Raw genomic sequence first — 16,931 nt, forward strand, 5'->3', positions numbered from 1 at the left:
AAACAAATCTGTCTTGGAAGAAGTGCGGCCAGAATGCTCCTTAGAGGCAAGAATGGTGAGACTGGGTCTTACATACTTCAGACATGTTGTCAGGAGGGATCAGTCCCTGGAGAAGGACATCATGCTTGGCAGAGTACACGGTCAGCGGAAAAGAGGAAGACCCTCAACAAGGTGGACTGACACAGTGGCTGCAACAATGAGCTCAAGCACAACAATGATTGTAAGGATGGTGCAGGATCAGGCAGTATTTGGTTTTGTTCTGCATAGGGTCGCTATGAGTCGGAACCGACTCGACAGCACCTAACAACAACACACCCCTTGGTTGAACACTTTCAAACTCCTTGCAACTTTCAGGTTAAGCTAGGAGTATTCATGTCTTCAAGCCTTTGCACATGCTGTTCCTTCTGACTTGAATGCTCTCTTTCAATGATTCCTGCACGGGAACATCTTTCAAATCTCTGCCCCCATATCATACACAGGAATCAGGTCATTCATTCTGTCTGTCTTCAGGCATTCTGTGCGTGCGTTTTTACGTGGCCTTTTCACAAATACCAATGGTTACTTCTTCCCATGTATGCTTTTACTTCTACAGTGAGAGCATTACTGATACCAAATGCCTTGTCTTGGTGAGCCAGTAACATCTTGACACATAACTTGCACTCAGTAAATGACTGATGATGAAATAAGCAGAAGACAGAAAGAGTGAATGAATGAGCAAATGGATGCCTGTCTCAAGGCAGGTATGGCAGAGTACACATAGCCCTAGTCGTATCACTAAGGAGTGCATTGACAGGGCAAAGCCTTGCACAGAATATAGGTGAGCCTCTGTCTCTCCATCTATCAAGTGAGGAATATATTTTCTACCTCTCTGCTGAGCTTTCTACCTCTCTGCTCAGGTTACATAAAATATTATCTGTGAAGGTATAAAATATTATAAAATTATAGGGTTTTTCTCCTGTTCAGAGACATCTGATACATCCATAAGAAGGTAATAATCTAATATATGGTTGGTTAACTGAGAAATAGTAAGAACAAGTACACTGGAGGAAGAGATCAGACTGGAAGAGGGTTGAAGTTAAAATTTATTGTAGTGTTTCAAGGGTCAGGCAAAGGAGTTTTAAACCTTGACCCAGGGATTCTGAACTGGTTACACATTAGAATTACTTCGCTATTTTAAAAATACTTAAGCCTGGTCTCAGTCATTGACATTGTTTTAAAACTTCCCTGGGTGACTTTAATATACAGCCAGGGTGAGAGCAACTGCTGGGCTATAGGAATTTAGGAAATATTTCTAAGGAGCAAAGCTGCATAATACATGAGATGTTTTAAAAAGATTAATCAGCATGGACAGATAGAGGAAAGGCGGGGATAGGAACTGAGTGATTAAAATGTCTAGGAACATCACAGATGAAAATAACTTTTAAGGTCCAGAGTGTTACAACTGTAAAGAGGCAGCTATGGAAAGATATCAGAGACCTAAACCAAAAACAAAAGCCATTGCTGTCAAATTGATTCTGTCTCACAGCGACCCTGTAGGAGAGAGTTAGAGCTGCCCCATGGGGTTTCCAGGGAGCGCTTGGTGGATTCGAACTGCCGATGTTTTGGTTAGCAGAGTGTAGCTCTTAACCACTATACCACCAGGGTTTCCATGTCAAAGATAGGCTTTCATAATTAACAACAAAGGCTTTTTTTTTCAGACAAATTTAGTCACGTTCAAAAAATTAATATTGACAGAGCAACATTTTACAAAGTACACATAAAAATAACTTCCCTATCAAGCAAAGGTTAAAATGGCAATCAGAATTTGCTTACTGGTTTCAGCCAAGCTGATTCCAACTTACAGCAACTCTACAGGACAGAGTTAAACTCCTGCAGAGTAGCTGGTGGGTTCTAACCGCTGACCTTACAGTTAGTAGCCAAGTACTTAACCACTGTACCACCAGGTCTCCTTCAGAATTTGCTTAGGTGCCCATAAAGAGCTCCAGGAAGAAATTAGTTTGTAACAGTGTTGGAATTACATTGCTTGTATAGAGGACAAGTGGGAAGTAAAATTTGTTCGTGCTAAAAAGGTTTCTAAATATGGGTTTGAGAGTTATGCCTCCTTAGTTTTCATGCTGTTGTTTCTCTTAAGCAAACAAACAAATAAACAAGAACAAACTTTTGAGAGCATTGACCAATTTCTTCAAAATGTAATGCTAATGGTGAAATATGCTTAAATATATAAAACGAAGGACCTAAGCTACTAAACTCTAAAACTTGTTTGCTTTTAAAAATGTCCGTGAGTGTAATTTTCCAACAGATACTTCTTTGGGATGGGGCAAGTAAATTTTATTAGTGAATAGGAAATGTGTCATACTAATTTGGAAAAATACTGTCTTTCTTCTTACTGTCATCAGAATCTGTGCCCAGGATGTAGTTTTAGTGAAGAGGGGATATATATTAAAGATGGGCCCCTTTCATAATTTAACATATTAGGTTCTACCATTCACATCTATTTCAGGTAAATTATTTAGGGAACCTGTTTTCAAGAACATTTTACATTCAGTAATTTTTTTTTTTTTTTAGTGGAGAAAATGAAATAATATTTTAAAACTGTGAAGTTTGAGTTTTTCACTGTTTTATAAAAGCAGCACCACACAGCAGATAAGGGCATGGGGCATGGCTCCAGAATGCCTGGTAGCAGAACAACCTTGGATAAAAATTTTTCTATGCCTCAGTTTAATCCCTCATAATAAATGGGGGATAATAATAATATTTATGTCAAAGGTTAATATTTGTATAATATGTTTCAATCTCTTGATTAATGCCTCATAGCTAATGGTAACACCATACAATGTTGTCTACCAAAATCATAAACATAATAAGTAATGATGCTGGATAAAAATAAAACAGCTCCATCTTAGATTTCTTTAGTTTTAGTAAAAACATTTTGGCAATTTGTTTGTCCTGGGGACCTTTTTTTAATCTTTTTGGTAAAGAGTCAATGTTAATGCACGTGTCTGTGAGTGTAGGCCCTCCTTAGCTCAACTGGTATTCATTAGGCTCATAGCAAACAGCTATGTCTCTCAATAGACATGCTAAATATGGAGTAGTTTGTCACAATTATTTGGTAATCTCTTTCAGTGTAACTCACACAGCAAAAGTGACAATATTCCTGTCACTCCTCAGAAATGTCTCAGCTCTGCGGGTCTCCACGTTCAGGAGAATGAAGAAAACCATTACGAGGTATGCCATGTCTCTGTAGAGTCCACATTAGTGCTGAAAAATTTTCCTTTTTCTTGTGATTTTAAATAGTAAATGTTAACCCTTTTAAGTATTCTCTTTGCAGACCTGTTTTATGGTCACATTTTTATACAGGTGTTTTGTTTAACAACTTTAAGTAAACAATTTCAGAGCAAAAAGCCAACAATCATCTTTTTCATTCGGATAATGGCCTGCCTACTACATATAATGGTCTTGTCATTTAATGTAGAAGCCCTGGTGGTGCAGTGGTTAAAGCACTCGGCTGTGAACGGAAAGGTCGGCAGTTCGAACCACCAGCCCCTCTGAGGGGGAATGATGTGGCTATCTGCTTCCGTAAAGATTTACAGCCTTGAAGAACCTATGGGAGCAGTTCTACTCTGTCTTCTAGGGTTGCTATGAGTCAGAATTGACTCAGTGGCAGTGGGTTTGGTTTTCTTGGTCATTTAATGCAAAGTGATGCTCTTTACCTATTTTTAGAGAAAGTAATGAGTAACTGTCTCTTGGAGTTAAATGTACCTAATTGATTTATTTTTTTATTAATTGATCTAAAAGATACTCACATCTACTTGTTGAAAGATTGAGTTGCTTAATTCTCTACCCTCAAGGAAAATAAAGATAGTGCTGTTTAATATATACATTAACCTATTATATTGAAATTTTCATTAGCTTTTTCCTTTACTATCTATTCTTCAATTTAATCCTTAACTTCCCTCTATGCTTGAACATAGACTAAAAATCAATTTTATTTTTTCTTAATGAGTTCATCCATTATAAAATGTAGTACTTCTACATTTTATGATTATTTTTAGTAATTAATATTGTCACACACATTTCATCTTTTCCATAGTCATAACTTAGAAATTGTATATATAGAGATAGATACACATAGATATATGGCAATATGAATATGCATATGTGAGTGTGTGTCTCTATGTATATATAATATATATATATATTTTACCATTTTCTCACTGAATTTAGTTTTGTTCTCATTGCTGTAGAGTTATCGAAAACATTTTGATTGTTATTAGCTTTGAAGAGCTTTTGCACTGGGAGTCCTTGTTCTTTGCTAACTAAAGGAATTTATCATTCACAAAAGCCCTAGTAGTAACATAGCCCTGAGAAACTACTTTGATTAATAGAAACTTGATCACGAAAGCAACTTCTTTTTAGAGAAGCCATTCGTTGAGGTGAAAAAAGATAAAATAACCTTTTGGACACTTTTATTCCCTAATTCATCCTCCGCATATTGTACCCTCTCTTTCTGTGTGTGTATACCTATTCAGAAAGGTCTTTTTAAACTTCAGTGTATATTATTCTGCTTTTATTTTCTTCTTTTATCCCTCTTTCTTCCTTCAAAGTCCAAATCAGTTGAAATAATCATTTTTTAACACTTTGGCTTTTCACCATCACTATGTATGTTTCACTGGCCCAGAACACTGGGGTCTCTCCCTTTAGCCGTCTTTATTGTAAGAAATGATTACACAATAGTTCTCAGCCTATGGCAGAAAAAAAAAGGATTTTAGTCAAAAATAATCATTCGTGTAAATCTTAAAAATGCCTACCCAAAATGTTGTGAAAGCAACTGAAATCTAAGTTTAAACTTCTAAGAATTATATTATTTTTATAACATGTTAATGTTGATGTTTTCTTGATAAAAGAATCCAAACTCCCAGAATAGTTCTCTGATTACCCAAGGAGGTTATGTTGGAGAAATCGTTTTCTGAAAATCTTTTTTTTTTTTTTTGTAGAAAGTTTAAATGAGCTATAATTCAAATAATTTTCTACGAACCATATCTTTTTTTTTTTTTTTTTGGTTTTGGTTTGTTTTTCTCTCTTTCATAGATGTTTTCTGAGGCCCAGAACACAGGGACACAATTTGTGCAGGGTTTTATTTGACTAGGATATTCAGAATTATGATAGTTTATCTTATCACTCCAATTATCAAGGAACAGTGAAGGTCAATCTACTCTGCTATATTTATAAATGCAGGAAGGTGGACAAATTATTTTTAGAAACCCTTTATCCCACAGATTCTCATTCTATCTTCTTGCTCGAGACCCATTCTAGACTGAATGGGTTTGGACAAGACCATCTATAAGGTTCTATCTCTCTCTGGTGGTGTATGATGCTAAATAACGATGAAGATGCTGACAACGGACACTTTTGCGGCAGGTCCTCTCTGCAAGGCACTGTTTGAAGCATCTTATGTGTATATTCTTCCAGCATGTAAATTTTGTCCTTAATCAATTTAAATTGCTTTTGATCATAATGATTCTTAAGTATACATTTTTTTTTTTTTTTACTTGCATAGAGACGATCTCTGATGTTTCTTATAAAATAAAATATGAGAAGTAATACCAGCTTTGGAGCTCTACAAAGCATTCTGAGACACATGGTTTCTGTATAAATGCTTATCATTTATAGACCAATATCAAAGGAGATAATTTTAGTACCCAGTTTCTTACCAGTTCCCAGTTGCCTCAAACTGATTTGGATTCATGGCGACCCCATGTCGGTCAGAGTAGAGCTGCTCTCCATAGGGTTTCAATGGCTGATTTTTCAGAAGTCGATCACCTAGCCTTTCCTCTGCGGTGAGTCTGGATGGACTCAAACCTCTCATCTTTTGCTTAGCAGCCGGCTCCTGTTAATCATTCACGATACCCAGGGACTTCCAGTTCCATAAAAGATATTAGTCTAGTGTTAATCATTCTTGAGAATTAATAAAGAAGGCTGATTATAATTTACAAAGTTGGTGCCTACAGTGGAGTCCTGGTGGTACAGTGGTTAAGAGCTGCAGCAGCTAACCAAAAGATAAGCAGTTCAAATCCACCAGCTACTCCTTGGAAACCCTATGGGCCAGTTCTACTCTGTCCTCTTGGGTTGCTTTGAGTTGGAATTGACTCAACAGCATGGGTTTTTTTTTTTTTTTTTACTTGATATGTACAATATGTAGTCCCCCCCCAATATTGAATGATGTGTCAAACCTGATAAATATATCTATTTCCTTTTTTTTTTTTATTTTCCCACAGTTTATAGTTTACCTCTTAATCACCTTGATAAAGCAAAAAGGAGAATATTTGTTCTATTTAACATAGAAAGATACTTAATTTTATAAAACTGTATTGTTGTTCAAGTAGTAAGTCTTATTCTATGTCACTTCATGTCAATTAACCTGGATGAAGTTATAAAATTTGTGTTATGACATTAGATATAAAATAAAACCAAGACTAACTAGCATGTGACTAATATGCTTTTAAGCACTCTTAACTTGTCATTCTTCGTCTATCATTTTTAACTTAGAGATCATAATTGTCGCTTATAAAAAATATTAATATCAGCCATTGAGCAATTTTTGTGGTAGATACTGTGCTAAGCTCTTTATAGGCAGTAGCATGTTTCATCTAATCTGAGATACCACCGAGTATAAAACATGCTATAGTTTTAGGTACCAGGAGGGAAAAAAAAAGCTTTCAAACTCAGTTAAGTGCTTTTTATTATGATTGCTTGTAATAGGTATCCTACTTTCAGAGGTGTTAAAATATGGGAATTTTTTAATATTATCATTGATAAAATATAATACCTCTTTTAATCCTGACAACAACCCCATTAGGTATGTACTATTATATTTCCCCATTTTACAGATAGGTTAGGTACTTTGCTCAAAGTCACACACACAGTAATTAGTGGAGCTTGAATAGAAACCCTGGCGGTGTAGTGTTTAAGAGCTACGGCTGCTAACCAAAAGGTTGGCCGTTCGAATCCACCAGGCGCTCCTTGGAAACCCTATGGAGTGGTTCTACTCCATCCCATAGGGTCGCTACGAGTCAGAATCGACTCGATGGCAGAGGGTTTGGTTTTGGGTTTTGGGTTTTGGGTTTGAATACAGCAACAACCACAAGGCTTCAGAAATATTAGATTAACTACTATTAATATTGTTCTACCAAATAAATAAATAAAAATCATAGGCTATTTGTCTGGAAGAGACCATAGAAATTATATATTTATGTTATGAAGCATAACCTGAAGACAAGCGATATGGAGCAACTTGCCCTCGGTTACAGAATTAACTCTTGATGTTTACTGGTATTTGATCAAAGTTTTCTGACCTTGGAATGATCTAATACTCTTTCTTGAAGCTGCACATGAAAGTTACAAGCAAGTGTCAAAGAAAATAGTTCATGTTTGAGTTCCTTTCTTAAATTAGTTTTCAAATAAGGTATGGAATTTAAACTGTCATGTTTAAGCTTTCTCTCCTGCCATTGGATAAACGAAGTACCCTAACGGTGAAAATGGGAGCACAGAAATGAAAAAGTACGTGCACATTGTTTTCATTCCTTAAATATATATAAAATTAAATTATATTAAATATATATAACCTTCACTAATATTTTAATATCTTTGATCTATAAATTTTCCTGTCATTTCCCTTCTACTCTATTCCTTTCCTTTTACTCATGAAACAGCACAGAATATAAGCAGAGAGAGCTTTCAGTGTCTGTATTCTGCAATCCATAGGAAAATGCCTCACAGTTATTGGAATTCACACAAGACTGCATCTCAGTATGAGTAGCCATTCCCTGTTTCTGTTTTTGATCCTCGAGCTAAAGTATTTTTACAAAGTAGTCTAGTGTTCAGTGTATGAATTTTTGAGATAAGACTTCCTTGTAGGGATGAAATCTGAAAATCAATGTCAGATGGAAATCTTAGCTCTAAGAGTTAGGGAGATTGGTGGAAACGTTTTAAAATAAGTGTGAATTTTAGCTGTCAGACTCTGGAAATGTGGCAGTTATCAAAAGCATGAAATTCATGGGGGCAGATGGTTGATTAAGATATCCCAGAATGGGTCACTGCTATAAATCTCCTAGACCAAAACTGGAAAACTCATTTTGATAAGGGAAATATTTTTTGCCATTTACATAAATTTATGACACAGGTTTTGCTGGATAAAGAAATTCATAAAAATTAAATTACCCTTAGTTTCACGAAGTTGCCGATTGTGTCATGTATGTGATGGATATATTTGATAGAACAAAACTATTTTAACGGAAAGTGAGAGGAGTGTCTTGGAAGAGAAGAGAAGTAAAATGTGGTAAACTATTACTATATATTTTTTATACTTCGCATGCATAAGCTTATTTGGAACAATAGTCTGTCAGATAAGTATAATTGTTGTTGTTATCGGCTGTCATGTTAGCCTGTGACTCATGTAACCCCAGGCATAATGAGGTCAGACCATTGTGATTTGTACAGTTTTCACTAGTTGATTTCCAGAAGTAGATCACCAGGCCTTTCTTGCTAGCCTATCTTAATCCTCCCATTAAAGATAAAGTTATGAGTGCACCTTAAGCTTAAGTGACCAAACTAAGGGCATACTGAGAGTAAGTGACAGGGTTAGGATTCCAACTGGGGCTTACTGTTTACAAGGCAGCTTAGAACATTCTGCCTAAGTTAACAAGACCAAGTGTGGGAATAGCAAAATGGTACATTAACTTCTATCTCTAATAAAAGAGGGAAGGATATAAAGACAAAGCATTTTTTGCTTTTGTCTCACTTAGTATTCTCCTTTTTTCTTTTTTTGTTCAATTATCACAGATTAACTTTAACTCATAGCCTAGATTTAAATTAATGGGATTTAGTGATGAATATCATGCAACATATTTTTATGTGCCTATTCTTTATAGTTTGCACAACCCAGTTGATTTAGCTGTCGGTAAATAAATTTGCCCAGTCCTCAAATAAGTATGATGGCTTTCAAATTGAAATAATTAGCAGTTAAATTATTTAGCAAGAGTTGTCTGGAGTTCCTTTTTTATTTATTTGTTAATAGTAATTGGGACTGTTAAAGGTGTTTACAATTAATGGATTTTTACTAATAACTCGAAATTAATTCGCCACATCTTCTTTCCTTATAGAAGAATCTTTCCTAAAATTCAAAAGGCACACACAAGGATCTCCCAGGTGAATGATCAGGGGTGGTGTGCTGTGTGGTGGTGGAAAAAGAGAACTTTTCTCGAGTGGATTGCCCATGTGAAGGCCAGATGTTAGAAGAAGACATAGAATTGAAAGAGCCCTGGTGGCTCAGTGTTTAAACACTTGGCTGCTAACCAAAAAGTTGGTGGTTCAAACCCTGCAGAGCTCAGCAGGAGAAGGATGTAGCAGTGTGCTTCCTTACAGATTGCAACCTTGGCAACCCTATGGGGGCAGTTCTACTCTGTCCATGAGACTCAACAGCACCAGGTTTGGATAAGATTTCAGGAAATTCTACTAGTTAGTTCTTTCCTCAACTCAGAGCTCTTCCCCTGGCTCCAATAAAAAAAGCTAATCCTGCTTGGGAGTGCAGAATTACGGTGCCTTTCAAACTCCACAGTCTTAGTTAATGTGATCTCTACATACATTTTTAATTATTAAGAACAAAGTCCATATACTATTTCTTAATTTGTGCTCAATATGTTAGTGTTGTTCATTACCGTTGAGCCAGCTCTAACTTGTGGTGATACCATGTACAACAGAAGGAAGGGTTGTTCAACCCTGTGCTATCTTCATGGTCACTGTCATGTTGCAGCCATTGTGTATTTTGTGCGCCTTCCAACTGAGGGGGGCTCATCTTCCAACACTATATTGGACAATGTACTGTTATAATCCATAGGGGTTTCATGGACTAATTTTTGGAAGTAGATCACCAGGCTTTTCTTCCTAGTCTGTCTTACTCTGGAAGTTCTGAAGAAACATGTCCACTATGGATGATCCTGGCGATATTTGAACTACTGGTAGCATAGCTTTCAGCACCATAGCAACATGCAAGCCACTACAATATAGCTAACTGACAGACAGGTAATGGGTGTCCAATATAGTGCTCCTTAAAAATTATAAGTACTTCATTGTAAACTCAGATATGCATATTTACAGATACATTCTTATACACAGGTTTTAATTTTTTTAATAAATTATTATATATATGCAGGTAGGAAACATATATATATACATATACACAAACATATATGATGATTATATATAATAAATCTGTGTGTAAGATTGCATCTCTAATTTTCCTATCCAAGTTTATGTATAATAATTAATAATCTCTTATTCTTAAAGAATGCGCATTAGTTTTGTTTTCCGGAAGCTAAAGAAATGTACTTGAACAATTTGGGTGGTTTTTATGAATTGCTCCGTTGGAAATGCATGCAGAAATTTTCAGTTGGATTCCCTGCGTTCTAGCCACAGATATAAATCAATTATCAAATTTTCCACCGGTTCAATGTATTTTTCAATTACCTAACAGTTTGTAAGGGGCGGCCATCACCTTCTTTCACTTTTTTATCAAACTTGTTGTGCCAATTCTTTCTTCACCCCAGAACAAGTGGGCTTGGTTTTATTCACAGGAAGAGCCGTGTTTGACAGTTCTGCTGATGGTGTCAGCCGTGGTCACAGGCTTGACCGACAGCACCAAGCCTTGCCGTGGCCCAGCTCCCGCTAATTGGTTGTTTGAAGCCACTCTGTGTGCCACAGGCATAGGCTTATCAGCCAAAGACATCTTTGGCATTCAGAATGACAGCTGTGATGCAGCTGTTCATGGAGAAAATGAAGTGTACAAAGAGAGGTGGGGGAGGCCCTTTCAAACTAGTGACAGTGATAGTACCTTTAGCTGAAGGATCCTGAAGTTATGACAAAACAACCAAAATGTAGAATACAAAGAGGTGTAAATCAGTTTCTGTAGGGTCACCAAGGAGACCACATACAAAATGACAATAAATAATAGCAGCGTGTGAGAATGAGAGACAAGTAAAGCTGCCTCGTGCCTACTTTTTAAATCACCTGAAATTGCATGCTTTTGTGATTAACGAGGAGCAGGCATTTGCTTATGGGATTAACATACAAGTGTAGAGTTTTCAGAAGGTTGCAAACATGTCCATGGATATTAATGGGGGAAGGCTGCCAGGAAGCCTTGTATATGAATTCCTGTCGAGGGCATGGCCATAAATAATTGGGATGTTAAATATCTCAGGACTTTGGAGATACTGGGAGGAGTAAAGTAACACACAAATATGTGAGAAGGGTGTGGAAATGAAAACGTAAACAAATATGAAGGGATTTTTTTTGGGAAACTGTACTTATATGAAAGTAATGATGAGTAAAATTCTTATCCACTCATTGATGACTGAACTATGAGACCATTTTTAATTACTATTCAAATGATCTGGAACTCTAATGGAAAATCAAAGTATCTATACAATGGACGGTTTAAGAATCTCACACGTTAAAAAATGCAAAAGCTGATATTGGCCAAAAGTGGACTGTGGGTAAGTCACTGTTGCCTGTGTTTCTGAAACGTAAGTAGTTTCACATTGACCACTAATATTAAAATCTACCCAGGTTGCTTTGTAGAATAATGTGAGACTAGAGAGAAAATTCGTTAATTACTTAATGCTTCTGTAACACATTATAATCTTTAAATATGGCATCTCACATGTTTGCATCTCAAAATTATAATGAAAATGAGGAGACCTCCAGAACAGCCAAACTTTTTTTTTTTTTTAATAAAAATTCTATGTAGCAATTGATGTTCTTTAGCTGCAGGAGGGAAAGGCCCCTGATGCCCAGGACTAATTCCACTCTCTTATAGTAATGCCACTCAGTACCACTTAAAGCCTAAAAGGGAGATAAAAAAACATAATATGTGTAGGGTTTGTAATGAGTTCTAAAATAATAAGTGCACCCATTTTGTTATTTTTGGGGCAGCATGAATTTTTTTTTTTAAAGCCTATCACGAGGAAGAAGTTTATACTTCTTATACTTTTCAAAGCAATCAATATTCATCCTGCCTCCTAATATGCCAAATCTATTAGCATATAGGAAGAAACCCTGGTGGTGTAATGGTTAAGTGCTACAGCTGCTAACCAAAGTGTCGGCAGTTTGAATCTTCCAGGTACTCCTTGGAAACTCTATGGGGCAGCTCTACTCTGTCCTATAGGGTCGCTATGAGCTGGAATCTACTCGACAGCACTGGGTTTGGTTTGGTTATTGGTATATAATTATTTCCATATTTTTTTTTAACCTAGAAGCTGAGCTCCTTTAAGGAACTTCACAAAAGGGAGCCATGGTAGGTCAATTCCTTTGGCTCCTTGGACCAAATTCTTCCTTGGTGGTTAAAACTAGGGAAAAGCTACATTGTCTTTCTATTGTGGTCCAAGTGTTTGACTTTCACCACAAGTTTGACTCACCAAGAGATGTAACACACTTTGTTTATACGCAGTAGAAAGGCTTCTGATATATTATGCACAAAATGTCTCAAAATGTTGATCCCAAGATTATGATCTAGGCCACCCTTTCTAATAGAAAGTTCATTGTAATTTCCTCTGTTTTTATGTTAAAACTGATTGGTTTTATTAGTCTGTTTTTATTAAAATACAGTAGATATACAGAAATATGCAACACCTTCTGGTGACAACTTTTTAATGTATAGCCTCTGGGAAAATTTTGAAAGTTCTTAGATAATTTTCATAAGTATCAAGTTTTTCTTAGTTTTCATATGAAGTTCATCATAACTGAGGCCCCAGAGGAGTAAAAAATCAAGCTGAAGACCTGACAAAAAGCCAGTTATGAGACATATGACTTTTCAAATGCCATATAACAAACAGGATCTTCTCCACGTCTTCACCTATGTAATAGTTTATACTGACCATAGTTTATACCTTCTTTATAAATTCCAACTCTGGGGCATAAAACGTATCATTTTCTTTAAGTTTGACTTGTCTTAAACTGTAACCTCTTTTCATACTCCCCAGCCCTTGGAAAAGAAACTAAATGTCAGTTTAAACTTCAGTTTAAAATAAAATTGAATAGAATACTCTTGATTCTAATTCCAAATCCCATAGTGTGTGTTTTTACATGGATGCGAACTCAGAACATCAGGGAGTGGTAAAAGCGGTAAAAAGTACCTAAATTTAGTATGCATGATTCTATCACAAACTGGGATATTTACTCCAGAGCAGTGTTCTTAACTAGGTAAGGTTTTGCCCTTCAGGGGGAATTTCACAATGCCTAGGGACATTTTTTTTTTTTAATTGTGCTTTAGGTGAAAGTTTACAGCTCAAGTTAGTTTCTCATACAAAAATTTATGCACGCATTGTTATGTCACCCTAGTTGGTATACCTATAATGTGACAGAACACTCTTCCTTTACACCCTGGATTTCCTGTGTCCATTCAACCAGCTCCTATCATTTTCTGCCTTCTCACCTCCCCTCCGGACAGGAGGTGCTCACTCTTCATGAGTATCATTTTATGTCTTATAGTGCAGTCTAATCTTTGTCTGAAGAGTTGGCTTCAGGAATGGTGTTAGCTCTGAGTTAACAGAGAGTCTGGGGGCCATGTCTTCTGAGGTTCCTCCAGTCTCAGTCAGGCCATTAACTCTGGTCTTTTTACTAGAATTTCAGTTCTATGCCCCACTTTTCTCCTGCTCTGTCAGGAACTCTCTGTTGTGTTTCCTGTCAGGGCTGTGATTGGTGGTAGCCAGGCACCATCCAGTTCTTCTGGTCTCAGGCTGACGGAGTCTCTGGTTTATGTGGCCATTTTTGTCTCTTGGGCTCATATTTTCCTTGTGTCTTTGGTGTTCTTCATTCTCCTTTGCTCCAGGTGGCCATTTGCAAGCTTCCCAGATATCATTCACCAAAGTGGGATGCAGAACATTGTTATGCCAATTGACCTAGATGTCCTTTAGGGATGGTTTTGATGATCAAAAGGAGGGGATGTCAAATTCTAGAGAACCATTGGCAGGAGTGGGTCCAAGAGACACAAGTTGGATTCTGGAAAAAAAAAAAAAAAGCAGTAAAAGCCGTGTGGATCAGACAAGGTGTTATTAGGAAACTTACATACAGAGATTAATGCCAAGATTCTCTCAAGGACAGGGAAGCATCGAGTGTCCCCGAGTAGCAGGCCACACACAGTAGTGTGGGGTGGATGTTTATACACCTAGGGCTTATATGCAAGGATAGATGCCCAAGAGCCAAGAAAAAAAGAAAGAAAGAAAAACACATCTAATTTATGATGTATGGTGTTGTTTCTGCACCAGTTAATGGGTTCTAACCGAAGTTACCATGAAGTCAGGTTTTTGGTGTTTATTTTTTTTCCTCTGGCCCAGGTCACTGCTCAGTAATTAATCTGGTTTCTACCAGGGTCCTTTGCAGCTAGGATCCATCTTATATTATTCCGTACCCCTTCAGGGTCTAGAGACCAAGGATGCTGTATATCCTACAATACATAGGACAGTCTACCCACAACTAAGAATTATCCCAGAATGTCAATAGTACCAAGATTAAGCAATCTCACTCTAGAGGGAACTGTAATGGCTAAGGTCAGGTGCCAACTTGGCTTGGCCATGATTCTCAGTGGTTTGGCAGTTATCATGCAGTTTCATAGCTATGTAATGATGTAATCACCTCCATGATGAGATCTGTTATGAACTGCCAATCCATTGAAAAGGCATTTCCTTGGGGGTGTGGCCTGCATCCAATATTGGTGAACATTCTGGCAAAGTTTGCAGGCCTTTGCTCTCTCTGGATACTGCAGCTGGCTCCTATTCATCAAACCGCCAGTTCTTGGGACTTGAGTTAGCAGCTTACCTGACATCTTGCTTGCTTATCTTGGGATTCATCAGCCTTTGCAGCCTGTAAGCCAGAGGCCTGCTATCTAACCTGCCAGTCTTGAGTTCACCAGCCCCTGCAGCTATGTGAGTCAGGAGAAGCCTCCAGCCTGACCCATGGACTTGAGACTTTCCAATCTCTACAACCATGTGAGAAATTTCCTTTATATATATATATATTTCACTTATTTTGCTTTTCCAGAAAACCCAGTCTGAGACAGGAACCAACGATTACAGGGTAAAATGAAGCAATATTAAACCAAATCTTTCCTGATTCTTTTTCTTAATCTACTCAGCAAGTGCCTTTTACCCACACTTCTTATGTGAGTAATAATGCCATTCCAAATACAAAGCAAAATTTCTAGATGGAGTAATGAACCTGACAAGTTGTCAGAAAACCCATGCCAAAGAGTTTAAAAATATGTAATAACTCAAAAGATCATTAAAGAACAAAGTGTTGAAAAGGCATAGATTCATCAAGATTGACATAATAAAAAGTAAACAACAGTAAACTCCCATAATATTATGAATTCAAGGAAATGAACAATTAATAAAAGCATACTAAAATACAACTAAATGCTATTTCAGAATACTGGGTAGTATCTTTGATTCAAATTGTGGAAGTATCTATATTATAGAACAGGTTTAATTATGATATTTGATTTAAAAGTTAAAATAATACCTAATGAAGAATTAACTAACAGTCTGTTTTAGTAAACAAATACACCTCATTTTCAAATAATACCAATAAGATTAGCATAATATATCATCGTAATTATTTACATGCATAGGATTGGCACTAACGTACTTCAAACTGACTCTCTTAATGTTAACATGCCCCCTGAAATCTTGAATCCAGCATTAATTTGTTGTACAAAGCCTTTCTTTATAAAGAGTTAAAAGATCAGTTTTAGCACTTTCTGGACTGAATGAGCTCAATGCCGTCTTTATGGCTATTTAGGACAGAACCGATCTGAAACAAATGGAGAGTATATAATTTCATCAAATCTCATATTGACCTTAATTTTAATCTATTTGTACAGCTTCATTTTTCCAAATATTTACAGGAGACTTCATATTGTTTTCAAAGTGGTGGCTGGTTTGTTTATTGATTTATGGTTATGTAAGAATTTTTAAGAAGACTATGGAAACCCTGGTGGTGTAGTAGATAAGTGCTACAGCTGCTAACCAAGAGGTTGGCAGTTCGTTCCATCAGGCACTCCTCTGAAACCGTATGGGGCAGTTCTACTCTGTCCTATAGGGTCGCTATGAGTCAGAATTGACTCAACGGCAATGGGTTTGGTTTTGGTTTTTGGGAGAAGACTATCTTTTTTAGGGAAGGAAGTATATTGTTAGTAAATGAACCACTGGACTATGCAATGGAACCAGAAGAGTCTAGATATATAAAAATCATGGAGCTAGGTCTGTGCTTCCAGTAGAATCCTCCAATAGAAATCCTCAGCTCATCGTGGGAAGGAGAAAGCAAGAATCCTTTTGCTTTTGGGTGAGTCTAATCTTGATTTGGAGCCCTGGTGGTGCAGTGGTTAAGGGTTATGGCTGCTGACCAAAAGATCAACAGTTCAAATCCACCAGCTGTTCCTTGGAAGCCCTAAGGGGCAGTTCTACTTTGTCCTATAGGGTTGCTAAGAGTTGGAAATGATTCCAAGGCAATGGATTTGGTTTGGATTTTTTTTTTAATCTTGATTCAGAATGAATATAGAAAGGACAATATGATGAGTTATATCTTACATAAGACAAAAACTTATATGATAAGGAAAACCAAAGTTAAATTGTAAATATAGATTAGAAAAGTGGATAAACAAATTGCAGTATGTCTGTCTATACAATGGATTTAAATAGAGTGAACCACTTACAGGTAATAACATGGACAAATCTTAACACTATTACGCTAAGTGGAAAAAATAAAATATGACACAAAATGCTACAGTGTGTGATTCCATTTCTCTGACATTCTGGAAGAGACAAAAAAATAGACACAGAAATCAGATCAGTGGTTGCCAGGAGCTGGGGTGGAGAGGAGGAGAT

General features: G+C 36.7%; 1 protein-coding gene across 2 annotated transcripts in view; it reads left to right on the top strand.

The window, feature by feature from the left end:
* PCDH9 (protocadherin 9) overlaps positions 1 to 16,931 on the top strand; it is a 1,059,620-nt gene that overhangs the window by 384,766 nt on the left and 657,923 nt on the right. The window contains exon 2 of one of the 2 annotated variants that reach the window (XM_064270054.1): positions 3,124 to 3,225. The exons of the other annotated variant lie outside the window; for it this stretch is intronic. Within the exon in view, the coding sequence (XP_064126124.1) occupies positions 3,124 to 3,225 (102 nt within the window). The remainder of the gene's footprint in view (positions 1 to 3,123; positions 3,226 to 16,931) is intronic. 2 annotated transcript variants of the gene reach the window in all.

This window comes from Loxodonta africana, chromosome 17 (genome assembly GCF_030014295.1).
Source record: "Loxodonta africana isolate mLoxAfr1 chromosome 17, mLoxAfr1.hap2, whole genome shotgun sequence".
NCBI classification, from domain to species: domain Eukaryota; kingdom Metazoa; phylum Chordata; class Mammalia; order Proboscidea; family Elephantidae; genus Loxodonta; species Loxodonta africana.